The sequence below is a fragment of the Thalassophryne amazonica genome, chromosome 15 (assembly GCF_902500255.1).
Source record: "Thalassophryne amazonica chromosome 15, fThaAma1.1, whole genome shotgun sequence".
NCBI classification, from domain to species: Eukaryota; Metazoa; Chordata; class Actinopteri; order Batrachoidiformes; family Batrachoididae; genus Thalassophryne; species Thalassophryne amazonica.
Window position 1 is genome coordinate 77,086,314 of NC_047117.1, and position 27,107 is coordinate 77,113,420.

Sequence of the window (27,107 nt, forward strand, 5' to 3'; positions counted from 1 at the left end):
TGCTTACTTTGTACATTTGAACAAGAATGGGAGCTGAAATTAGTTTACATCAGGATAAAAATAATTCCAATCATTTGTGTTGTATTCAGTCACAGTTGGGAATCATGCACATTGAGCTGAAGGATCTCATTTGTGCGAGAGAGAAGAAAGTGGAGGAAATACAAAACTCCTTGCGGGAAGTACAGGTGAGATTTTTAATTAATTTGAGTGAGTCATGATTTCAGACTAAAGGACACAATCAGATTTGTAACTTTCCAACCTGTGATCAGTTCATAACAGTGGTGTCAAAAGTACACACATTTGTTACTTAAGTAGAAGTATAGATACTGCAGTTTAAAAACACTCTGGTAAAAGTTGAAGTATCAACTTGACCTCTTTACTCAAGTAAAAGTGAAAAAGTATGTGCTCCAAAACCTACTTAAAGTATAAAAGTATAAAGTAACCTTTAAAAAAAAAAAGGAAGATGCCACTATATGAATTGAAAGCTTAATTTAAAAACTGATTCGTTCTACATGAAACCCAAAATTACCCCCCAACACCACCTGCACGAAAATGTTTCAATTCTACGTAGAAGCTCTGAAATGCAATCTGGGACTATTCCAGACAATAAATTGCAGTGAGTGCAGCATCCATTTAGTGAAGGAAAAAACCAACCAAACAAAAAAAACACAACTTTCCTTATTCAAATTCATTCCAGTAGTATTCTGATCTTACTAGGATGCAGCAGTTTTCTAGTTTGGCAGATAGTTCTGGAGGAAATCATTGAACAAATTAACAAATTGAAAATATGGTTTGACCGAAACAAACTGTCATTAAATAAGACAGGGATGAAGTGGAGGTGTAAGAGTCACTAGGTGTTCACAGGAAACATTTATTTATGTATGTATGTATGTTCATTGCTAGTTGCTTTTATATTTTCTGCTGTGTTTCTATTCAGGTTCTTTTTGCCTCTTTCTCTAAAATTGGATATAATAATCATTAGATTATTAATATATAAACAAAAATAAATTTAAGAAATATTACAATTTGAAAACAAATGCACCTGAACGTGATGAGAGCTGCAGTTGCTTAATGCTAAGTTTTAACATTGAAAATGCCATAGACATGCTAACGCGTCGCTCCCGTTTTTAAGTTATAAAATACATCTATCAACTGTTTCAGAAGACCATACCAGGTCGGTTTAACAAAGAAAAGGTAAATAATACTCACAGAAGTATGCTCTTTAGGGTTTTAGCGGGGGAAAATTAAGCGAAAGAAAGAAAGAATAAACGAAGCAATAGGTCGAAGCATTGCTTCAATCTGCGAACCACTGCTTCGATTGGTTCACGGTTGAAAGCAAAGCCGTGCTGCAGAAAAGTTGATTACAGGCGCACATGACGTGAAATATATATATATATATATATATATATATATATATATATATATATATATACACAACAAAAATATAAACGCAACACTTTTGGTTTTGCTCCCATTTTGTATGAGATGAACTCATGGATCTAAAACTTTTTCCACATACACAATATCACCATTTCCCTCAAATATTGTTCACAAACCAGTCTAAATCTGTGATAGTGAGCACTTCTCCTTTGCTGAGATAATCCATCCCACCTCACAGGTGTGCCATATCAAGATGCTGATTAGACACCATGATTAGTGCACAGGTGTGCCTTAGACTGCCCACAATAAAAGGCCACTCTGAAAGGTGCAGTTTTATCACACAGCACAATGCCACAGATGTCGCAAGATTTGAGGGAGCGTGCAATTGGCATGCTGACAGCAGGAATGTCAACCAGAGCTGTTGCTCGTGTATTGAATGTTCATTTCTCTACCATAAGCCGTCTCCAAAGGCATTTCAGAGAATTTGGCAGTACATCCAACCAGCCTCACAACCGCAGACCACGTGTAACCACACCAGCCCAGGACCTCCACATCCAGCATGTTCACCTCCAAGATTGTCTGAGACCAGCCACTCGGACAGCTGCTGAAACAATCGGTTTGCATAACCAAAGAATTTCTGCACAAACTGTCAGAAACCGTCTCAGGGAAGCTCATCTGCATGCTCGTCGTCCTCATCGGGGTCTCGACCTGACTCCAGTTCGTCGTCGTAACCGACTTGAGTGGGCAAATGCTCACATTCACTGGCGTTTGGCACGTTGGAGAGGTGTTCTCTTCATGGATGATGCGAAGGAGATGTGTTGCACTGCATGAGGCAAATGGTGGTCACACCAGATACTGACTGGTATCCCCCCCCCCCAATAAAACAAAACTGCACCTTTCAGAGTGGCCTTTTATTGTGGGCAGTCTAAGGCACACCTGTGCACTAATCATGGTGTCTAATCAGCATCTTGATATGGCACACCTGTGAGGTGGGATGGATTATCTCAGCAAAGGAGAAGTGCTCACTATCACAGATTTAGACTGGTTTGTGAACAATATTTGAGGGAAATGGTGATATTGTGTATGTGGAAAAAGTTTTAGATCATCTCATACAAAATGGGAGCAAAACCAAAAGTGTTGCGTTTATATTTTTGTTGAGTATATATATATATATAAACATTAAACTGAAGCCAAGAGTAACGAGACTGTTTGTTTTAAAAATGTAAGGAATAGAAAGTACTTGTGTGAAAATGTAATGAGTAGAAGTCAGAAGTAGGCAGAAAAATAAGTAATGGAGTAAAGTATAGATACCTAAAAAGTGTACTTAAGTACAGTAACGTTACTTGACACCTCTGGTTCATAAATTACTAATCCATCTATACGCTGCATAAGAATAATGATTAGCTGCTGATACTCTGATGATGATGAAATCAACTCTGGATATACCAAGTCTTTACAAATTAAAGAATGAAAGTCAAAGTAAAAGTGAATAACTTCCCCCTCCAAAAACTAAAAATCACTCCAACTGATTGAATTCAATTCATTTTTATTGTGCCAAATCACAGCAAAGCTGCCTCAAGTTGCTTCATGGGGTGATGCTGAACTCACAACCCACCGTACATGCTCCAGCAGGTCTACGGCGAAAAATTTGGCAAAACCATGTTTGAGATTTGTGCATCACTTGTGTGTGTTCAGTGCTGTCAAAGACCGCAGACCGGCGGCCACGGAGACTTTTGGTCCTGCATGTGCAAATTCGACAGATCTTGCAAAAGTCAAAAAGGCATACAGTACGTAGGGACCCGTATGCTTGAACTAAGTCAAGAGCACAACTGGTAGGGGCTTTGCGATGACGGAAAGAGGCACAAGTGACCTATGGTCAATGTACGAGTGATGTGTCTCAGAAGTACTTGCTATTTGTGCAGCTCGCAAGACAGAAGTACGAGGTCTATTAGAAAAGTATCCGACCTTATTATTTTTTTCAAAAACCATATGGATTTGAATCACGTGTGATTACATCAGACATGCTTGAACCCTCGTGGGCATGCGAGAGTTTTTTCACGCCTGTCGGTTACGTCATTCGCCTGTGGGTAGTCTTTGAGTGAGGAGTCGCCCACCCTCTCGTCGATTTTTTTCATTGTTTAGGAATGGCTCAGAGACTGCTGCTTTGTTTGATCAAAATTTTTTCAAAACTGTAAGGCACAACTGAGTGGACACCATTCGATAAATTCAGCTGGTCTTCGGTAAAACTTTTAACGGCTGATGAGAGATTTTGGTCTGGTAGTGTCGTCGTAAGGACGGCCCACGGCGCCTGACGGCGATCTGCGCTTCGAGGCGGCAGCGTCTCGCCGTTTCAAGTAGAAAACTTCCACATTTCAGGCTCTGTTGACCCAGGAAGTCATCAGAGAACAGAGAACTTTCAGAAGAAGTCGGCATGAGGAGTTTATTCGGACATTCCATTGTTAACGGACATTTTGTAATGAAAGAACGTGCGGGCAGAGTCGCATGTCGGGCCGGACCCGACTGCGGGGGGTCGGGACAGGAAAAACACCTCCGTTGGAAACCTTAACGGGCAAGTTGGAACATGCCCAAGCTGTTAAACAATTTCTCAGTTACTCACTTGTTGAAAGCCATCAAAAGCCGCCTGAATTTTACAAATGGTTTTCAACACGGAGGTGTTTTTCCTGTCGCGGTGCACACAGATTCGCCGAGTCGTCACGGAAACGACTCGGCGAATTTGCGCGCACGTCTTTCATTAAAAAATGTCCTTAAACAGTGGAATGTCCGCATAACGTCCTCATGCCGGCCTCTTCTGAATCTTCTCTGTTCTCTCACGACGTCCTGGGTGAATTAAGCCTTAAATTAGGATGTTTTCAGCTCAAAACAGGCCGACAACGGCGCCTGGAAGTGCTGCACGACGTCCTGCTCCGTGGGAAGTCCTTACAGCGACAGAAACACCCCATAATCTCTCATCAACCGTTAAACCTTTCACCGAAAACCAGCTTAATTTCTCAAATAGTGTCCACTCGGATATTCCTCACAGGTCCAGAAAAAATTTTGATAAAGCAACGCGCGCCGTCTTGAGCAGCGTGTGAAACAAAGGAATTCAGCCGAGAGGGCGGGACCACATCTCACTCAAGGCCTGCCCACAGGGAAATGACGTCACCGACACGTGTGAAAAACTCACGCATGCGCACGAGGGTTCAAGCATGATTGGTGTAATTGCACGTCATTCAAATCCATATAGTTAAAAAAAAAATAAAAGGGTCGGTTTATTGTCTAATAGACCTTGTACATCTCATTTTGTACCCCTGTGTGTGGCACAAGACCCACACGCAACACAAGTAGCAAGACCCCAGATATATATATTTTGGGGAGATCGTGTGGCATTGCAGGAGGAGACAAGATGGCTGTCCGCCAAAACATGGCAACGACTGATGGTGTTGGACCTCGAAATGAAGATGGTAGAAGCTGAGGAGGGGCCTGAGCTACCGTGCTAATCATGTGTGTCACAAGTGCAGACCATACTCCTGCCTTACGAAACTTGTTAATTGCAAGTCAAGTCAGACTCATTCCACACGCAGTGAACACGCATGTCGGACATACGCTTTGCACAAGTTAACTACGCAATTTTCCCCACACTTGGTGTAAGTCAGGCAAGCAACCTCTACTTGACAAGTATGATTCCTGTACTCTTTGCAAAACTTTCCCCCCAGATTCCTGCACCCTGCAAGCTATCAAACCTTGTAACTTGTGCATGTAACACATATGGTGTTGTGAGTACGGCTTAACGTCTGACCTTAATGTACTAACTAATGTATTTAAGTCGATGACCTCTAATTTGACCCTGATCTCTGTTGAGAAAGGACTGTTTATTCAACAAGTTTGACTGAAATTATTCGATGTGTTTTGAATATATCTTTATTTCAAACATGTAAACAGATTTAAAAAGGGGGAAACAACAACAACAACACACACAATGAACCAATACCTGCATGTTGCAGAACTGAGTTCACATGTGGAAAAGGAGCAGACTTAAGTAATTAACTTATACAGTCCCACACCTTCTCCATAACTTAACCTGATTTAACCAAACATCCAATTTCCTGAATAATAAAAATACCATGTAAAAAAAAAATAAAAACACAACAGAATATATGATAAACCAAAAAGGTGAATAAGTGAATAATTAAATAAGTAAAAAATAAATACACAGTTAATCAGTTATCTTTAAACACCTTCTTCCCTGTACCTTGTGAAAATCACATATTTGTACAACCTTTTAAAGTGCATCATGCTTTTTCATCCCTTCAGCTCCTCATCTGTGTGACAGTTTCACCCCACAAACCAAAATACTAAAACATTTCATAGTAGTGCGCACCCTTCTGGATTTAAAATTAAGTGAATCCCTTAAACTATAACAACTCTCACCTATAATGAACATTTTTTAAAACATTTTGTGGCAGTAATTTTTTTGCTCTAAGTAATATCTGGACAGTTTGGAGGTCTACCAGGTTTGTAAATTTAAGAATTTAAGTGTAAAAATGTGTTTATTTGATTTCCTTATTGCTATTTCTTTGCAGAGTAACAAATGAATGTGGTGTACTTTTATATGTACGTAGTTCCCCACACCTGCAAAAGGCAGACAGTAAAGTATGACTTCTTATTTGACATTGATCTGTGATCTTTGACACTTACATGACCTGTGTTGCGACTTGAAGGTTCCCTGAGTTTAGCCACCAAATTAGAGTGAGATTGCTCCTTGCATTTTGAAGATATTGTTGCAGACAGAGACACGGACATAATGAGACTAAATACATACACAGTGTTACCAGAGCCAATTAGTTTGACATTTTCATGTCACAAACTTATGACATTTATTGATTTACTTCACACGTTCAATATATTCCAACTTGTTTCCTGGGACACATCTGGACTAAATCAAATTATTTAAAAAATAATGGCATGTCAAATAAGAAGAGAACCACAGATAACACAAACAGTCACTTTGAATTTTGGCTCAGTCGTGCAGAGGTCTGATAGAGGTCACATAACAGAGGTACAATGGATCTGTGTAATGTGTGTGGTTTGTCATGTGACTTGAGATGGCTGCCTGAACAGGCTTGGAGTGTACTTTAATTGTAACAGGTGCTCAGACAGAACAACTAGTGCAGCAGATAACTGAAACAATTGTGCAAATGGTGATACAAGCACTAAAGATGGTACAAATACTCTTTAGATATTACTTTTTTGAACAAACCGACTGGCCACTTGAATTTTCAATAAGGGGTCAGGTAGGGGTCAATTGAAGAATTAGACAGTGGTCAAAATTAAAAATGCTCAAATCATTTTGAAAGCTACACCACATTATTTGTCTGATTGTAAAGATTCCAAAAAGGTATAGTTTGGACTATCTATGACTGAATGATCAGGAGTTATGGGGTAAAAACAGCAAAAATGGTGACAAAGGTCAGTTTCAGTTTGTACAGGGGTCAAAAGTTAAAGTTCCTTCAATTTTGGTAAAAAGTAATGCAAATTATTGGTTGAGCTCATAGGATTAATAAATGGAATAGTTTTGATTGTGTTGAATGTTTGGTCTCCAAAGTAAAGGTCAAACAAGGTCAACGTCCATTGGATTCTTTGACATGTGACATATGTTACCCCGTAACATGATAACTAAGCATGATACATGGTCCAAACTATTCCTTTTTAAAACCCTGTTAACTCAACTAATAATTTGCATCATGTCTTACCAAAATTGGAGCAACTTTAACTTTTGACCCCTGTACAAACTGAAAGTGACCTTTGTCACCATTTTTGCTGTTTTTACCCCATAACTCCAGAATATTCAGTCATAGATAGTCCAAACTATACCTTTTTGGAATCTTTACGATCAGACAAATAATGTAGTGTAGTTTTCAAAATGATTTGAGCATTTATAATTTTGACCCCTGTGTAATTCTTCAATTGACCCCTACCTGGCCGCCTATTGAAAATTGAAGTGGTCAGTCAGTTTGTTCAAAAGAGTAATATCTAAGGAGTATTTGTACCAATTTTGGTGCTTGTATCACCATTTGCATGATTTTGCTCTAAATATTCTCTTAGCTGCTGCACTAAACTGTCGTGCTGATTGAACAGCCTTGCAGCAGGTGCTGAACATCTCTGTTTCTCTTTGATCCAGGCCGCTGCTGAACATGAGAAAGATGGAGCGTTATCAGCATTTTCAAAGCTGCTCTCCAGTGTGCAGCGCTGCCAAGTGGAAGTCTTGGAGGTAAACAACACTGAACATGCTGTCTGGATTTAACCCCTGACAAAAAAAAAAAAAACTCAAGTCCCTGTAAGAGATGCAATTATATCACTGGTTATTTATATTTAAAAATATAAATAAATAACTCAAAATCATTGTGTCCATTTTCTAAGCTTCAGGACATTGTTTTTTTGTGTTGTGACCAGGTGATAGAGATGTCTCGTCAAGCAGCCGAGCATAGAGCCCAGAGTCTGCTGGGAGAGCTGGAGGAGGAGCTGTCTATGCTTAAAAAGAGGAGTGCATCGCTGAGCCAGCTCACTCTCTCTGAAGACTACCTACTCTTCTTTAAGGTACAGATTTACAGGCCCACTGTGATACTAACAAGTTCCATTTGAATTTACTCTGTAAAAGACCACAGGTAAATATAAACCACAAACAATATTGAAAATGAAGAGGCAAAATTATTTTTGTTCTTGTCATGTGTTTAATTTAATTGTGACAGTAAATTCACAAGGAAATGCATCTTATTTCAATTTGATTATGCAGTGTGTGAAACTGCAAATCCTGCAGTAGTTCATCCTGAATTTGTAGCATGAATTAGGCAGGTAACCTGGGATAAAGTACAAACATTTTAGTCATCTTCTTTGTCACTAGTTAATAGTATCCATTGCTATGAATTTTGTGGTTGGAGTTACTAAGAACTAGGTTTGGACCCCAAAACACACAAGAGTTAAGTGCACAACAGGGTGTTTAATAATCCAAAGTGACGGTAATACAAACGTGGCAAAACTCTTCCGAGTGACAAAATCCAAAAACCACAGACAGGGTGATTAACAACAACAAAAAAACACTGTCAAAAAAGGTGACAGGGAGGCAACACTTACAGGATGATGATTGTCGGCCAGAACATGTGATGCAATGCTGAGACAGAAAGTAATAGACTAGCAATGGGCAAAAACAAAGGTGTGACTTAAATACAAACTAAGTGATTGCACACAGATGTGAGGATTATGTGAGGGTGGGGGAGCATGAGAGAACTTAGTGACATGGAAATCATGAGTGAAACAATTATCAAGATAACTGTGATCACAACACTAGAACTTAAGACATAAACAGAAAATGATACATTGTGAACATGGAAAGGAACAGCAATACAATAAACCTGGAGAGGAAATAAGACATGAAGCACACGGAAGAAAAACCATAAGTGCACAAGGGGCGGGGCCCTCGCAGCGACAGCTGTCAAAACATTGCACTCTGCCAGGTGTAACCCTGGCAACCGAGTGCAATAGCAAACCAGGAACCAACCGGTAAGCACACAAAATAACACAGAAAACGCTGGATCACCATAAACAAATAACAAGAACCAGGTCAAACATAAGCCAGGTCTTGAGGGGCCTGCCCCGTGTGACCTGGAGGAAAAGACAGGTGCCATGCGTGGCTGCCAGGCATAACCATGGCAACCGTACATGACAGGGGAAGGAGATGAGACTGGGTAAGAGACAAACCACAACTTGCACCCACACCAAGACATCCACACACATACCCAGGAACCACAGAAAAACAGAGCACACAGAGGGTCAGCACACATGCACACCACGGACAGCCGGGACATGCCCACACACATATACATACATGCACAGAGACAAGTGCACACAGACACGAAATGTGAGACACATGACACACACCTCCAATGCATACACTCACTGAAGACGGAGAGACAGGACAGAACATAAGACACAGCGACACTTCAAACCCAGCCACAGACCGAACCCCAACAATGAAGACGGTAAAGTCTATGGCAATCTGAAATTTGACCCCAATGACCTTGACCTTCACCAAAGTGATTGCCCTTTGGTTAACCTTTCCAGGGCAGTTCTGGAGTCCACCTAAGTGCATGCCCATTTAGTCGGAAATCAAATTCCTAGATCTCTGCCACAATTAATTTTTTTTAATTCTTCAATTTCATAGTCAACTTTGACATACTAATGTAGAGATGGTAGGAATCAGCAAATCAGAGGCGTAGCTTAACAAATAGACACACGGATGTGACCTTGGCTGTACTAATGGTCAAATGAGGCCTCATGAAGCACATTCATTCATTCATTCATTCATTTTCTGCCACTTCACTGGGTCTGGGTCGCAGTGTCGGCAGTCCATGCCTTGTGCAGTGTCCTCATGAAGCACCTCAATTTTCTTTGAACCTTTTTTTTATCTACCACCATGAAGAAACAACAAATGCTTTGATTGGCCTAGTTTGGCCATCATTACTTTGGACCCAGTGATTGACTGTTTACAAATTTTGCCTTGGTGGGTAATTCTGGAAATCATCTCCATATGTGTGCCATGTTTGGTGGGCACTGGAGTAAAAAACTAATTTTTGACCTTTTAACCTCAGTGACGTTTTCCCCACTGATTGGCCTTTGGTACATTTGACCTTGACCAGGCAAATCCTGAGCTCACCTACATACGTATGCTAAGTAAGTTAGATGGATATCTGTAAATCAAAATTTTGATGGTTACCCTACATCAACATACCGCGTTTGGCGGAAATCCTGCAGAGGACCTGGGAAGACTTGGGGAATGAACAGAAAATGTTTTTCATTTTACACTTTGATGAAGTTGTAGGATTCTCTCTATAAAGTGGTGACGTTGTCTTTGCAGACTTTCCCTGCCCTCTCCAGCATGCCACAAACCAAAGATTGGTCCAGTGCCTCTGTGACATCTGAGTTGACTTCAGGAGTGGTTGTAAAAACTGTCAATCAACTGACAGAGCGCCTTCAGGACGAACTGCAGAAACTGCCAGAAATGTGTAAGTCTGGACTGACACTCGGGAGCCCTGGTTTCACCAAGGCACAACAGTGTTTTTTGGCTTAAAGTTGATGACAGGTGCCACTCTGATTGGTTGAATGTATGATATACCCACAAAGGCCTGTAAAAAATGCATAGATTTAATCCAGCACTTTGGTTTGTGCTGTGATTTTGCCCTGTCTAAATGGCAATATGACAAAGGACACTCCCCCAAAAGCATTGGCACAATGGCCAGTCATCAAAATAGGGTCCAAAGTCTGCTTTATAGAACATAATCTGGTTACAGTTTACCTAGTTTTGGCACTTATAGAGTACTTCGTGCTCAATCTGGCATATCTTCCAGAGTATAACTTCTGTCTTTTTTACTAGTTTAGGAGGCCCTGCGACTTATACTCGGGTGTGATTTGCATACTGAAAATTCACAAATTTGTCATTAATAATAGTCATTAGAATGACTACAAGTGAGCCTCATTAACTCATGCGAGTTGGGGTCCATAAGATTGGACCGTGAGTTATCTGAAACCACAAGTAAATAAGGCTGAACAGAAAACTTAAAATCATCTTATGCTGCCATATTACAATAGTTTCAACCATTTGAAGTGTTATTGTTGTGTGTTGGGGGGTGTGGCTGGATATTTTGGTGTTCTTTTCTTTTCTTTGCTCTCCAGGTGGCATGCGAACTGATTTGTCTGTGGAGAAGGTGCTGGCTGAAGAATCCTTCACCCTCATCAACATCATGTGCAGCACCTGTGAATGGTGCTCACATGCAACCTTAAAGACTTTCAGCTGAAGCAGATAATTGGATGGCGTTCTGCATTTAAGTCATGTGTGATTCAAGCAGAACTGCCGGGAACTCGACCTTGTGATGTTCATTTGTGAGACGCTGAGGACCGCACCTGGGTTTGACACATTGAGCCCGTGAAGCAGGGAAGGGTGAGGGACACATGCTGTCAGCACACATTAAAGGTGATTAAGTGTTTGACTAATTGTTGATAGTAACTTGGTATTTTGTTACACAGTATACTTGAATTGAGATGAGAATTGTGCCGCTTGCTTCTCACTGCTGTGGCGTGCGGATAAGTGATCCTCCACCTGTTGTGAGAAGCTGCTCATTTGCATAAAGTTAAAAAAGATATAGACCTGAATGTGTTGCTGATAGCGTGTGTCTTTTGAAAGATATTGTTGTAACTGCTGACTTACCTCACCTCTTCTTTGCTTCACAGAGAGTCAGTTTGTCGTGTCCACCTGGGGAGTGTTTGGCGGTGGTAGTGGGTCCAGGAGCGCCGGGCTTAGATCCTTACGGGCGCTGGAAAGCGTGCCAACAGTCACTCAGTTTGTACACATTGTTATGCACCAAAGAGGGTAAAAAATAAACTGTTTTGTTTTGGAACCGCTTTCTGGTTATTTTTAGCGCTGGGTTCTGTCAGACGCAGGTCCGCTCCTCAACCCGCGTCGACACATAACAATAGTTCCCGGCCATTCCATAATGGACCCAGCGGCAGAGGCGGTTACTTTTGCCGAAAAAGTTCAAGAACACTTGGAGAAAATATGGGAGCAATTACAGCATCTCGCAAACCAAATTAAACAAACAGACGCCCGTGTTACGGAGCTTGCAGCGCAAGCCGTTCCGCTTCCTGCTGCTCCAGCTGCGGCACCATCGATACTAGTGCAGATAACTGTGCAGATAACTCCGTCACCCGAACCGATTGTTTGTCGTCCGGAGCCTTGTGTGGTGATGCAATGTTCTCTGGTTTCTGCTCAGTCAGGTTGGAGTGCCGCAGCTTTACGAGGAATGTTTGTAGATGGGTTAAATGAGTCATTAAAAGACGAGCCGGCAGTCCGTGACGAGCCAAACGATTTAGATGAGCTAATATCGTTGGTGATTCGTCTAGATGATCGGATGAAGGAGCATGGAGGCGAGAGAGGACGCCCATCAGAGCGGGTTTTTTCGTCTCGGGGCTTTCCCCGACACAGATCTGGGCCGCCTCTTTTTCGCCCCACTGAAGCTCCTCCGACGGGACCTCTGGCTCCTCCTGTTGACGAGCCCATGCAGCTCGGACGAGCAGAGATTACTGTATTGCCCCGACATGTAAGCGTCAAGAGAAATAATGGTGACGTATCTCCAAGTGTTCTGGGACAGGCAAAATAACACACATAAAAATAAAAAAAAATCTAGCACGGGTAAATGTTTTGTTTTCTTTAAATAGGGGTTATAATTGTATGGGGAGTCAGAGGCGTATCTGGTGGAGTGACTGTTAGGTGGTTAGAAGTCTGCCTGGGCTCACGTCATTATTAATTTTTATGTGTTTTTAGGTATTTTCTGTTTGGGTTGTTGGGTCGTTTTATTTTGTTGTTTTTTATTTCTCTACATCCCTAACCCCAACCTCACTTGCCCCAAGACCGTTTGTCTTGTGGGTTGTGGGGTGGAGCAGGTTGGTCACGCTGAGCATTCTCAGAAGACCTCTGCACCTGGGGGGGGGGGGGGGGGGGTGCTAGAGGCGTTTTTCTTGGTTTGGTTAGGGCCCGGTTCCACTCCAGCCTCGGTGAGCCTTTGTACCGTTCGTCATTGGTGTTGCCGGGGTGTGGTGCAGCGGAGACTTACCTCAGTCGGAGGGGTGGGCCGATCTGTTGCCGTTCGCCATTTCGGTAGTTCCACCCCTCCCGAGAGGCTGGGGTATGGTCGAGTTGGGGCACCGGACACATTTCCGGTTCTCCGCTGCGCCTTGGGGTTGGAGCTGGGTTAGTTTTTTCCTGTTCCCTTCTCCGGCTTAATGTTTTGAGCCGTTCGCCAAAGTTGAGCCGCCGAGGGGCTCTGGGAGGGACCCGGGGTCTTTCGGGGTGCCGGGGAGGGTAACAGGGTTTGCGGTCGTTTTGTATCCCCCCGGGGTTGTTTTTGGTAGTCCTCCGGCGGTTGATTTTTGATTTTGTTCTGTTTCCTTCCGGGTTCCACCTCCAGGGTTGATGGGACGGTCCTCTGGGGGGGAATTGGCTTGGGGCCAACTAGCCAAGTGTGACCAGGTCTGGGGTTCCGGGGTTGTGGGGAGGGTACCTCCTGGGGTTGATGGTACGGTCCTCTGGGGGGCGCCGTTTGCTCCATATACACCTGGGGACCTTTGTGGGATTATGGTTCTGGCTGTTCCTCTTGGAACTGGCGATGAAGGCCTTCTGGGGGGGGTTGGGCTCTGCAGGTCATTCTGGGGGGGTTGTTTGTTATTTTTCTTTTATGCATTTACGTTTGTATTGTGTTTGTGGGGCTGTGTTGGGTTTTTGCGTTTGGGAGTTTTTCTTTTCTTCGCGGGGTTTGATGGGACAGTCCCCTGGGGAGGTTTTGGGAGGGTTTTATGTTTTTTTTTCTGTGTTGAATTGTATTGGGGAATGTTTTGGGGCTTTTTTTGATGCCAGCCGGCCTTCCAGCTGCGGTGCCTGTCCTGCTGTCTGCTTCCTGACGTGGACCCCGGAGGGAGGTGCTGTTCTCGGGCCTGGTCTGTTCGGTCGCCGGGAGGCTTCCCGTTGATGGGGGGGTACTGTTGTGTGTTGGGGGGTGTGGCTGGATATTTTGGTGTTCTTTTCTTTTCTTTGCTCTCCAGGTGGCATGCGAACTGATTTGTCTGTGGAGAAGGTGCTGGCTGAAGAATCCTTCACCCTCATCAACATCATGTGCAGCACCTGTGAATGGTGCTCACATGCAACCTTAAAGACTTTCAGCTGAAGCAGATAATCGGATGGTGTTCTGCATTTAAGTCATGTGTGATTCAAGCAGAACTGCCGGGAACTCGACCTTGTGATGTTCGTTTGTGAGACGCTGAGGACCGCGCCTGGGTTTGACACATTGAGCCCGTGAAGCAGGGAAGGGTGAGGACACATGCTGTCAGCACACATTAAAGGTGATTAAGTGTTTGACTAATTGTTGATAGTAACTTGGTGTTTTGTTACACAGTATACTTGAATTGAGATGAGAATTGTGCAGCTTGCTTCTCACTGCTGTGGCGTGCGGATAAGTGATCCTCCACCTGTTGTGAGAAGCTGCTCATTTGCATAAAGTTAAAAAAGATATAGACCTGAATGTGTTGCTGATAGCTTGTGTCTTTTGAAAGATATTGTTGTAACTGCTGACTTACCTCACCTCTTCTTTGCTTCACAGAGAGTCAGTTTGTCGTGTCCACCTGGGGAGTGTTTGGCGGTGGTAGTGGGTCCAGGATCCTTAGATCCTTACGGGCGCTGGAGAGCGTGCCAACAGTCACTCCACCAGAAAGAAGCTGTTTAGTTTGTACACATTGTTATGCACCAAAGAGGGTAAAAAATAAATTGTTTTGTTTTGGAACCGCTTTCTGGTTATTTTTAGCGCTGGGTTCTGTCAGACGCAGGTCCGCTCCTCAACCCGCGTCGACACATAACAGTTATTCCTTCTGGATAACGATGATTTCTTCATCCAGAGTGGGTTCAGGATCTTCTTCCTCTTTGGGCTGCTGCACTTCAGCGATGAGAGCTACGTTGGTATGGACGATTCAGGATGATTCAAAGTTTTTTGTTTATGGATTTGGATGTAACCTTTCTCTTTAGATGCTTCCTGCCGGTTCAGATTGGGCCGGAATTTATACACGAGCTGGCCCCTCGCGCCTGAGGCCCACGGCCATCACTCACAAAAACAGTTAAATTTGAAGAAAATGTTGACTTTTATACAGTAATCAAAATTTTCGGAGTTCACAAATCAACCATGAGTAAAGCCGAACTGCAACTTATGCATGCACAGGTTAGGGCCCCTTCACACTTAACATGACGCTGGGTGAAAAACACAGAAACCGGAAGAAAATCCGCAAACCAAAAACTAAAGGGAGAACTGCAAAACATCCCACCTGCTGTCGGGAGGGACAGACAGCCGGACAGGCGTGCACAATACCGTGGTGACGGTTTTGTGTATGTGAACACGAGCGTACACAAAAATAGGGCAAGCACGTAGAAACTCGAGCACACAGCAGTGGAGCAAAAAATTTAAAAAACACCACAGTTTATAATACTTAATTCCTGTTATAAAGAGTCTCTGCCTAGACGTACACCAGCAAGTAATGAAATGACGTGGATTATTGTTCTCACATTTCTGTTTTACATTTAATACCTGATGCGCTCCTCTCATGAAGGCATCAGCTGGGCTCTCGTCCCATGAGGAGTTGACTCTCATGTCATGAACACATCAGCCGGCATGGTGTGTCTAGCGCACAGTGTTCCGCTGGTGGCCCCATTGCAATGTGATATGTGTTTGAATTATTACAATGTGGAGAAATCCCGCAGTGACACGCGCCTCACGCTGATTTTCAGCATGGCACGATATTCACCAGCATTGCGGTGCACTGACGTGGTGGTGCGCTGACACCATATGTTTTAATTTATTCACCCGTGATGACAGCGTGCCGTCCTCCACGCCTCACGGCAAACATATTCCAGGTCATATCCTACAAACCACTACAGGTGCTCTGCAGCTTGTCTTGACTTGTGAGCACAGATACAGTGAGGAAAATAAGTATTTGAACACCCTGCGATTTTGCAAGTTCTCCCACTTAGAAATCATGGAGGGGTCTGAAATTTTCATCCTAGGTGCATGTCCACTGTGAGAGACTTAATCTAAAAACAAAAAAAATCCGTAAATCACAATGTATGATTTTTTTTAATAATTTATTTGTATGTTACTGCTGCAAATAAGTATTTGAACACCTACCAACCAGCAAGAATTCTGGCTCACACAGACCTGTTAATTTTTCTTTAAGAAGCCCTCTTATTCTGCACTCTTTACCTGTATTAATTACACCTGTTTGAACTTGTTACCTGTATAAAAGACACCTGTTCACACACTCAATCAATCACACTCCAACCTGTCCACCATAGTCAAGACCAAAAAGCTGTCTAAGGACACCAGGGACAAAACTGTAGACCTGCACAAGGCTGGAATGGACTACAGGACAACAGGCAAGCAGCTTGGTAGAAGACAACAACTGTTATGATTATTTATTAGAAAGTGGAAGAAACACAAGATGACTGTCAATCTCCCTCGGTCTGGGATTCCATGCGAGATCTCACTTTGTGGGGTAAGGATGATTCTGAGAAAGCTCAGAACTACACAAGAGGATCTGGTCAATGACCTGAAGAGAGCTGGGACCACAGTCACAAAGATTACATTAGTAACACATGATGCTGTCATGGTTTAAAATCCTGCAGGGCAGCAAGGTCCCCCTGCTCAAGCCAGCACATGTCCAGGCCCATTTGAAGTTCACCAGTGACCATCTGGATGATCCAGAGGAGGCACGAGAGAAGGTCACGTGGTCAGATGAGACCAGAATAGAGCTTTTTGGAATCAACTCCACTTAGCATGTTAAGAGGACGAGAACAACCCCAAGAAAACCATCCCAACCGTGAAGCATGGGGGTGGAAACATCATACTCTGGGGGTGCTCTTCTGCAAATGGGACAGGATGACTGCACCGTATTGAAGGGAGGATGGATGGGGTCATGTATTGCGAGATTTTGGCAAACAACCTCCTTCCCTCAGTAAGAGCATTGAAGATGGGTCATGGCTGGGTCTTCCGGCATGACAATGACCCCAAACACACAGCCAGGGCAACTAAGGAGGGACTCCATAAGAAGCATTTCAAGGTCCTGGAGTGGCCTGGCCAGTCTCCAGACCTGAACTCAAAGAAAATCTTTGGAGGGAGCTGAAACTTCAAACCTGAAAGATCTAGAAAAGATCTGTATGGAGGAGTGGACCAAAATCCCTGCTGCAGTGTGTGAAAACTTGGTCAAGAACTACAGGAAACATCTGACCTCTGTAAATTGCAAACAAAGGCTACTGTACCAAATATTAACATTGATTTCACAGGTGTTCAAATACTTATTTTCAGCAGTAACATACAAATAAATTATTAACAAATCATACATTGTGATTTCTGGATTTTGTTTTTTTTTTTTTTAGATTATGTCTCTCACAGTAGACATGCACCTAAGATGAAAATTTCAGACCCCTCCATGATTTCTAAGTGGGATAACGTGCAAAATCACAGGGTGTTCAAATACTTATTTTCCTCACTGTATCTGAACAGCTGCACGTCGCAGGGACATGCCCACCTTTGTCTGCGGACATTGTTAGCTCACAGAAAAAAAGGCTCACTCTCTGTTCCTTTACTCTGGAATTTTTATTTGAGATATGCATAATCATTTTTTTTTGGCCTGCATCTGTCTGATGTCTGTGTTTTGAATGTAACACCTTGTGTGCACGGTCACGTCCACCTGACAGTCGGCGATCAGCTGACAGGCGCTGTATGTCCACAGCAATGCATATGAGCAAAGCGATCACACATGAATGAGTTCACACCTTTACCCTTATTTGTTTTATTTCATTTCCACTCTTTCTGTCTGTCATGTAAACTACAATTTACATGGTGGAAGTGACATCAGCTGGCCCAGCCGGTTTATTACTTTCACACTGTTGTGTGTTGGGGGGCTTGGCTGGACACTGTTTTGTTGGGTTTGTGTTTGTTTTCCTTCCTAGGTGGTCTGGGACTGACCTCTGGGAAAATTGTGCTGCAGAAGAGTCTCTCACCTCTGTGATGATTGGTTGCACCTGTTGCATCCTCGTGCGGCTCTTTATCAGGATGATCTGCAACACCTGTGACATTCACGTGCAGACTAAGGACTCTCAGCTGGCGTCAATGAAGAAATGAGGAGTTGCATTTAAGCCAGCAGTGATGAGGGCTGTTTGCCGGAGAATACAACCTTGTTACGACCTTGTATCAACCGTTGGGGATGCTGAGGGCCGCTCCAGAGTTTGACGTTACATCTGTGAAGGAGGACTAGGGTGAGAGGCAAAAGCTGTCAGCACACGTCAGAGGTGATTATCTTTAAAGGCTTATTTGTGAATATAATGTGGTGTTTTTTGCACAGCTAAATTTGAACATTGAAGAAATTGTCTTGTTTGCTCCTCGCGGCTGTGGTGTGCGGAATAATAAACCTACACAAGCCATGAGCAGCTGTTCATCTGAATTAACTCTGAAACCTGAACTGAACGTGTTGCTGATAAGTGTGCCTTTAATAGTTTTCTGGTAATAGTATCGAATAATCTCACCTCTGTTCCCCCTCCACAGAGTACAGTTCTGGGAAAAGCCACCTGGGGGGTGTCGGCGGAAAACCTGAGTCCAGAACGTTCGGGCTCCGGTCCATTGAGGCGCTGAGAGAACGCACAGCCTCTTCTCCCCACCAGTATTATTTAATTTGTATTTCTTGTACAGTACCGAAGGGTGATTAGAAAATAAAATTGTTTCTTTTGGAGCTGCTTCTGGTTATTTAGCGCTGGGTTCAGTCAGACGCTGGACCGCTCCTCGAGCCGCGTCCCACACATAACACACACCGTGCCATGTGCTCAGATGTGGGCCAGTCCTCATGTGATTGTGTCTGTACGTAATTATCAGCATGTCATGAGGGCATGTGCGCCCACCCACAGATGTGCATTGTGTGTTCATCAGCTGAGTTGCAGTACACAGCGGTCAGCTGTTCCAGCAACGCACTGTGCTGGACAGCGACCGGACTCCGGAGCCGTCAGCCACACCTGACAGTTTTGGATTCATGATGGGGACACACACACACACACACACACACACACACACACACACACACACACACACACTCTACAAGCCATTTGGTTTTGGGGGGGACGATGATGACAACATACTCCACAAGCCATTTGTGTGGGTGGGGTGAATTCAGCACAGTCACGCCCATATGTGTTGCTAGGTTACTCCACACTCATGTTGCACTTAAACAGTTTTCACAGACAGCTCAAATGTGGTCGCCTGCTCTCTACTCACATGTCAGGAGCGTGAATAGCCCCACCTTTTCTAAGTGCCCAGCAAGAGGTATTTGACGTTCATGTGTGGCACCTGGAATTTGGCCGTCACCTGTCGAGAGAGAGGTCAATGGCACTCGATGTGTTTCGGTCGCTGCTGTGCATGAATGGTTGTGGCGACAGCTGTATGAGGCATTTGAGGCGGCTCCAATTTTTCACAAGTGGCATGCAATTCCTCCTTCGTGCGCCAGTTGGCTTCAATCGTGTTATGTGTGAAGGGTCCCTTAAAGAGGCTCACCTGTATTTACCTTGAACTTTCCCAAAAATCAAAGCGTTAAACAAAATAAACTCCAATAATAAAAGAATAAATGCCAGTAATAAAAAATACTACAACAATGCACAAAAATTCAATATTAAATAGGTCATAATAGAGAAAAAGGCTTATTGACAGGTATGACTTATACTCCGGAAAATATGATGTATGCAAAGTGTATCTCGGATCAAATGTTTTTTTTTCAGAATACTATCTAATTTTTTTTAAATTTCTTTCCAACATTGTTGCATCATGAATTGCTTTTTTTAAGGTAACATTTTCTGATAAATACTGTGCTGTACCAGGTCATGACAGAAGCAAAATAACAACAACGATAATAATGATCTTTATTTGAACAGGCCAACGATCATCAGTGGAACAATCTGTACCCAGGGCCAATCCAAGTAAGATTTTGTTACAAACTCATAACAATATTACTTAAATCTTCACTGAATTATGACATCTTTGGCACATTTAAGTTAATTTAAAATGAAAATCTGTATAGAATTTTTTTTCCTCTCCTCTCTGCAGAGACGAGGAAGGTTCAAGAATATGCAGGTAATGATTTTTTTTATTATTAATACACATCTGGATTTCATTCATGGCTTTAATTCATCCTTTGTCAGTGGTTCCTTAGGTTTTTGTAATGGTTGAGATTGAATTTAGAAATTTTATTCTGTTGTAACATAAACACGACAGTTTCTTAAAAGGTTTATTTAACATTTTGCAAGATCATGTGATGATCAAAGTGTACATTAAATGAAAAATTTAAATAAATCAGTATTTTCTATTCAGTATGCTCTTTACTCACAGACCACAAACAATTAACAATTTAGAAAAATCAAGAAATATAAATACACATGGAAAATCATTTTAATACTGTAACTAATGCATTTACACCGGCTTGACATTTTGCATTTCAATCTCATCAAAGAAATGCCCTGTTGTCTTCGCAATGTGTCAATTTAACTATATTTTAGCACCAGAAGGAAATAACATGGACAATTTACAGATTTTACAAATGTTTTTCACTGCTAAATTTTATTTTTTAAAAATGATAGTTGGCATAAAGACAGCAGAACTAAATTTAGTGGACACTTATTGGTCCACTAATGACTTTCAAAATTAGCTGAAAAGGTAAAATGCTAACAAAAGAGTCAGCTTCGCTAATTAGCTGTTAGCTGATTAAATGAACTGTGCCCACCACTGCTACAAAGAGACCCAAGTTACTTTTTAACAAACAGACAATTTCTTGTAATCTTTACTGTTTAACCCCTTAACGCCCGAATTTATATAGCTGTATATAAAAAAAATGTTTTGTGTGTGTTTTTGCCTTTAAGTATATGGTAAATAATGTTGAGATTATTAATTTCACTTTTGCACAAAAACTAGATATTAATATTGGGTATTCTGGTAATGACTTTATGTTATAATGTTATAATAATAATGATGGTATGTTGCAAATTTGCGACAACGGGCATACAGGTCAATTTGGTAAGTTGCATATTTGAGTCAGCGATTGTAGCATATATGCGATGATGGGCGTTAAGGAGTTAAGATGTAAAAATGTTGCTACAGTTTTTCAACATTTCCAAAGCAACTTTCTTAATTTTCACACAGCTGGCTCACTTATTTTCATTGTTGTAGCTATCCAAAGCTAATCATTTATGATTATTTTTGTTTGAATCTGTCAGCTGACATCACTTTAGACCCGTACACAGCACATCCACGGCTCATCATCTCATCAGACGGGAAGCAGGTGTACTGTGGGGAACGGCACCAGTTGGTACCGGATAACCCGGAGCGCTTTGACCGGGTGGTGTGCGTGCTGGCCCATCAGGGCTTCAACTCAGGACGGCATTACTGGGAGGTAGGTGAGACACAAACTGGAGCTATGCCATCCAGTTACTGAAGTGATACAACTGATCCAGCAAAGGCCAATGGCAACCCCACTGAGGCTGATCTGCTTTAGGTTTTGCCCTGTTAAAATGGAGGGGGGGTTTTTTGTTGTTGTTTGTTTTTTATTGCCACTGTGGCAAATGTGTTTGCACATGGAGTGGGTGAGGTCAAGACCTTATTCTTTATGTGTCGCATTTTGAGGTGACATCCATCGTGATTTGGTGCCGTATAAATAAACTGAATTGACCAAGCATTGTTTATTGACCTTATGTACAAAAAAATCGTTTTTTTCTTATTCTTCTGTTCTGATTTGGGGTTGTAATACACACCATGATTCCAGTCCCATCTGTGTCCATGGACAAGACACTTCACTTGCATTGTCCCAGTCCACCCAGCTGTAAATGGCTACTGGCCCTGACTGGGGAAGTAATGTGTCAGGCTGGTGTCCTGTCCAGGTGGAGTCGTAGATTCTCATCCAAATCACACTTTGGATAAGCACCAGTGGCAGTTTCATATGGGTTGGGTGTCATAGCAAATGATTAGCAAAATGTTCTCTGCACATAAGTTATTGATTGGCCACTATGTGAGCCAGAATAAAATATCTCTGAATGGAAGTATTTGGTATGCTGGAGTCTTAAATCTAAGTTGTAACTGTGCAAGTGGGACAGAATGTTTTCTTTTTGTGCTTGTTTATACTTTCAAGGCCAAATTTATTCTCAATACTGTCATCTGTAGGACATAGACAGGATTGAAATGTTCCAAATATACGTCTGAACATGAAACGCGTCTGTGTGTGTGCAAATAAATTGCATTAAAGAGTGGAATAGGAACTATTAATTATTTTAATTCCATGCCACTGAATAAGTGAATTAAGAATAGACTTTAAATCATTTTATTGTTGCTGTGATTGAAGATACGAGGTCTGTCCATAAAATATCATACCTTTTTATTTATTTTTTTCAACTATATGGATTTGATTCATATGTTTTCACGTCAGACAAGCTTGAACCCTTGTGCGCATGCGTGAGTTTTTCCACGCCTGTCGGTGACGTCATTCGCCTGTGAGCACGCCTTGTGGAAGGAGTGGTCCCGCCCCGTCGTCGGATTTTCATTGTCTGGAAATGGCAGAATGATTTGGGGTTTTTTTCCATCAGAATTTTTTCAGAAGCTGTTAGAGACTGGCACCTGGAAACTATTCGAAAAATGTATCTGGCTTTCGGTGAAAATTTTACGGGCTTCACAGAGAATAAGGTCTGGTAGTACAGCTTTAAGGACCCTTTTAAGGATGCTGAGCGCGCCGCGCTCCGAGCTGCGACGACACGGCACAAGCCACCGGACCATTTCTGAGCTGATGGCTCTGTGGATACGAGACCATCGTGTGCTCTTTCTCTGGTTATCACAGGAACTGGACATCAGCCATTTTCTGGCAGATTTCACTTTTAACAAGAGATTTTGTCATGGAAAGCCGCGCAGAGGCTTCGCGCGTCACGACCGATTCGCTTTGGAAGGGAGACAAAGGAACACCTCCGTTTCGGCGTGTCAGAGGACAAGTTTGGACATGTCTATCTCGGCTTTCAATGCTTATCAGTCCAGTAAGTATCAGTGAAATTGTGGAGAGCTGGACATGTCCAAACTTGTCGAATAGTTTCCAGGTGCCAGTCTCTAACAGCTTCTGAAAAAATTCTGACAGGCGACAGGCGTGGAAAAACTCACGCATGCGCACAAGGGTTCAAGCTTGTCTGACGTGAAAACATATGAATCAAATCCATATAGTTTAAAAAAAAAAATAAAAAGGTACGATACTTTATGGACAGACCTCGTAAGATCCACCTTTGATCTGCTGTGGTGACCCTGAGTGAAACAAGAGAGAAGCCAAAAGGATAACATGACTCTGATTTCCAATATTTAATAAAAGACCTCATTATGAGCATGTCAGTGTCCTGAAGCTTAAAAAAGACTTTTAAAAAATTAGCATCTCACACTTTAAACTGCAATGCTGCATTTTTCCAGGTGGAGGTGGGAGGAAAGACTGACTGGGATTTGGGCGTGGCACGGAAGTCAGTCTACCGGAAGGGCAAAATTACTGTAAGCCCTGCCCATGGCTACTGGTTCCTCAGCCTACGGGATCAGACCGATTACGCTTTTCGAACTGAGCCATCGACCAATCTGACACTGAACCTCAGACCATCCCGGATCGGGATTTATGTAGACTGTGACATGGGTCTGGTGTCCTTCTTCAATGTGGAAGCCAAAGTGCTGATTTATACGTTCACTGATTGTTTTTCTGAAGCCATTCATCCATTCTTCAGTCCCTGCACTAATAAATCAGGGAGGAATGAGGCACCATTAATTATTTGTCCTGTTACAATGGTAGAATGAAATGAGCCGTTGGTATTCTAATGAGAAATGATTTCTCTTTACATTTACAGCATCTTGACTTATTGTTGATTTTTGTTGATGTTTCACTGATTAAACATGTTAAAAGTGAGTTTTTAATATTTTAAATTGATGGTGTCACTTGGCTGAGTAGTAAAACATCTTGACATACAAGAAGTACACTTACTGTAAACATTGAGCTTTCTCCTGTCTGCATGGCGACAACCTTTATAGACAAATGTATGTATTTTATGTGTTCCATACACAGTAATGTGGCTAAAAAACAACAACAACAAAACAAACAGGTGACCCCTGATTCCTCAGTGCAACCGTTCTAAAACACTGTGCTTTTAAAGCAATAGAACTGTCAGGACATAAAGATATACTTCCTGTATCCAACGGTTGTGATTTTCTTGAATCCTGAGCCATATCTTGGTGGTGACTGGTCACATGACCATTGAGAACTGGGACATAAAGTTGTTTATTCATGAGCAAAGTTTACTCAAATAAGACATGAAGTGAATGTATTATAAACATACTACACCTGAAGAAATTCTTTATTCGTTGTTTAAACTGACTAGCTATGTATAGAGTTGGTTGTTATAGAATTAAATGTTTGTTTTGTTTCAAATGTGTTGTTTGTTCATTCTGTAAATACTATAAGTTACCTGCTCCCTTAGCAACTGGGTTGATTTAGTTTTTTTTTTTTCCCATTTCCTATAGTGGGAACGATGCAGTGTGTTTTAAGTTTTCTAACCAGTAACAAACATATCCTGTCAATTATGCACCAGATTTAATATATGTGATACACACCTGAATCTGTTAACGTCTGCAGTCATCTTTGAAGTGTGGTTTCATTATTATCAGAGAAACAGTTGGGACTTACAGAACATATACATAAAATATCAAAATTATTCATGATGTAAGTTTTCACAGTACAAAAAAACTTTAAGGAATTTTTCAATTGCGTACAATGCATACTGAGAAATATGTTTATACGATTTGTTTTGTTTGTTTTCTTAATGTTCATTTATGTGTGTGTGTGTGTGTGCATGCGTGTGTGTGCGCGCGCGAGAGAGATTTTTCATCTCAAAGTGAATAATGTTTATGGAACAATCATTTTATGCTCAATTTCTACTTTGTAAAGTCAACACGTACATTACTGGAAGGCATGTATTGTTTTTATTTTTATCGCCAAATAAAGTTTACTGCTATCGATAAACTGTTATTGAAATATTGACTCTCTGAACAGCAGCTGACCACTAGAGGGCAGCAGATTAGTGCACCTATTTTTAATTACGATATTTAATTTCTAAAATTTTCTCAGCGTTGTTTGCTGTTATGTGTAAATGTGCCCAATAATGTGTAATATAATGGAAAAAATATAATTTGTTTGCGGAAAAAAATTGTAAAACAAAACATGGCAATATCTTTCCTCGGCTTATATCATTATATAATATGCATAAACACATAAAAGGGGAAGTTTGACATATCCAAACTGGGCTTTATTTATTTATTTATTTATTTTGAAGTTTTTGGTTTAATCTTTTCACTCAGCACAAACAATTTTAACGGTGCAGTAGTGACACTGTCACAGGTTAACTGACTCTATAATCTAATAGCAGTGGGCAAACCAAAAACAAGCAGAACATCCAACAGGCAAGAGGCTAAAGCAGGGCTGGACTGGGACAAATACATATTGGTATTTGTCCCTGGACTTTTTGGTCCACACTGGCCCTCCACTACGATAGTGTCATGATCTGAACAATGGACAAACACAGCTCAATATAATGTATAGCCAATAAAGCATGACAAAGAGGAAACACTTGTAATTTGTGTACTGCATCATGAGTAATATGTGTGCAGGTGTTTTATTGTAGCTCACTGCTCCTAGTGGTTGGATTGAATCTAACTGTATTTAGGATGGATTAAATGCAGAGGACAAATTTTTACAAAAAGGGCTCTATTTTATTAGTTTTAACTGTATAATGTGAAACTGTTGAAAGGACAATAAACCATAAACACTGTCTGAAAAAAAAAATGTAAATCATACATATTTATCATGTTATAGATCAATGTGGTTCATGACCAAAGTGGACTCTGGACATGTTGGTGCATGTTGACAATTCAAACACTTTAACTCTGGTGACTGGGGGCCTTATGTCCAAAGGTTGCATATGCACAAAAACATGGCGTACAACCGTCTCCACTCTAAAGTTCAGATGTATCAAAAGTGAAATGACTGTGGAAATGTGGAGACAGAAATGTCATATTTGTTTGTAGCAGCAATGCTGACACTGCATGGGGTACTTTTAGTATTAATGAATGGAAAAGCACAACTCCGGCAGAACTCTCTATAGCCATAGAGGCTGCTATTACTGCACGTACGCACGGAGGAAGTGCACAAGCAACACTGTCTAATTTGGAAGAATAGTAGGCAACCGGGCGAAGCCTTTCTCCATATTGCTGCGTCAATACAGAAGTCATAAAATGACCTTTGCAATCGACAGTTTGAACAAATGGTTTGTCATAATTTGGTAGGGCTAGAGCCGAGCTAGACACCAGACTTTGTTTGATTTGCACAAATGCCGCTTCCGCCTCTGGGGTCCACTTCAATGCTGTTGACATGGATATACTTTCGTCATACATTAATTTCAAGAGAGGAGACGTAATTTGCGCATAATCTGGAATCCAGCTACGGCAGTAGCCAGTGATGCCTAAAAAGGACATCATCTGCTTTTTTGTCAATGGCTTGGGTGCCTGGAGAATAGCCGTCTTCCTGTCTTGAACAATAGTGCGTCCTTGTGCACTCAATTCATGTCCCAAATACTTTACTGTCGGGGACCACAACTGTAATTTGTTCTTGCTGACCTTATGTCCTTCCCTGGCTAGGTGATGTAAGGTGGCCAAAGTGTCTGTGATGCAGGTATCTTTGTCATGAGAGGCTATCAGAATGTCGTCTACGTACAAGAAAATCTGGCTACCACCTGGTGGTACAAATTTGGCCATACTAGCTGACATTACTTGCGAATAAATGGTTGGGCTTTCAGCATATCCTTGTGGCAATCGTGTGTATGTATACCTTTGTCCTGCGTATGTGAAAGCGAACCAGAACTGGCTGTCTGGATCAACCGGGACAGAAAAGAAAGCATTACTAATATCAACGACAGTAAATACTTTAGCATCTGGTCGCAACGAATTTAACAACGTGTACGGATCCGGGACACAAGGAGCTCTTTGAACAACAGCATTGTTGACAGC

At 41.9% G+C, this 27,107-nt stretch overlaps 1 protein-coding gene across 2 annotated transcripts in view; it reads left to right on the forward strand.

The window, feature by feature from the left end:
* The window catches only part of btr01 (bloodthirsty-related gene family, member 1), a 46,138-nt gene extending 21,314 nt beyond the window's left edge, over positions 1-24,824 (forward strand). For both annotated transcript variants that reach the window (XM_034188621.1, XM_034188620.1), the window contains exons 4-11: positions 90-185; positions 7,559-7,648; positions 7,831-7,974; positions 10,289-10,436; positions 19,931-19,975; positions 20,103-20,129; positions 21,266-21,441; positions 23,481-24,824. In XM_034188621.1, the coding sequence (XP_034044512.1) occupies positions 90-185; positions 7,559-7,648; positions 7,831-7,974; positions 10,289-10,436; positions 19,931-19,975; positions 20,103-20,129; positions 21,266-21,441; positions 23,481-23,849 (1,095 nt within the window). In that variant the 3' untranslated portion in view covers positions 23,850-24,824. The remainder of the gene's footprint in view (positions 1-89; positions 186-7,558; positions 7,649-7,830; positions 7,975-10,288; positions 10,437-19,930; positions 19,976-20,102; positions 20,130-21,265; positions 21,442-23,480) is intronic.
* Positions 24,825-27,107: the final 2,283 nt, after the last annotated feature.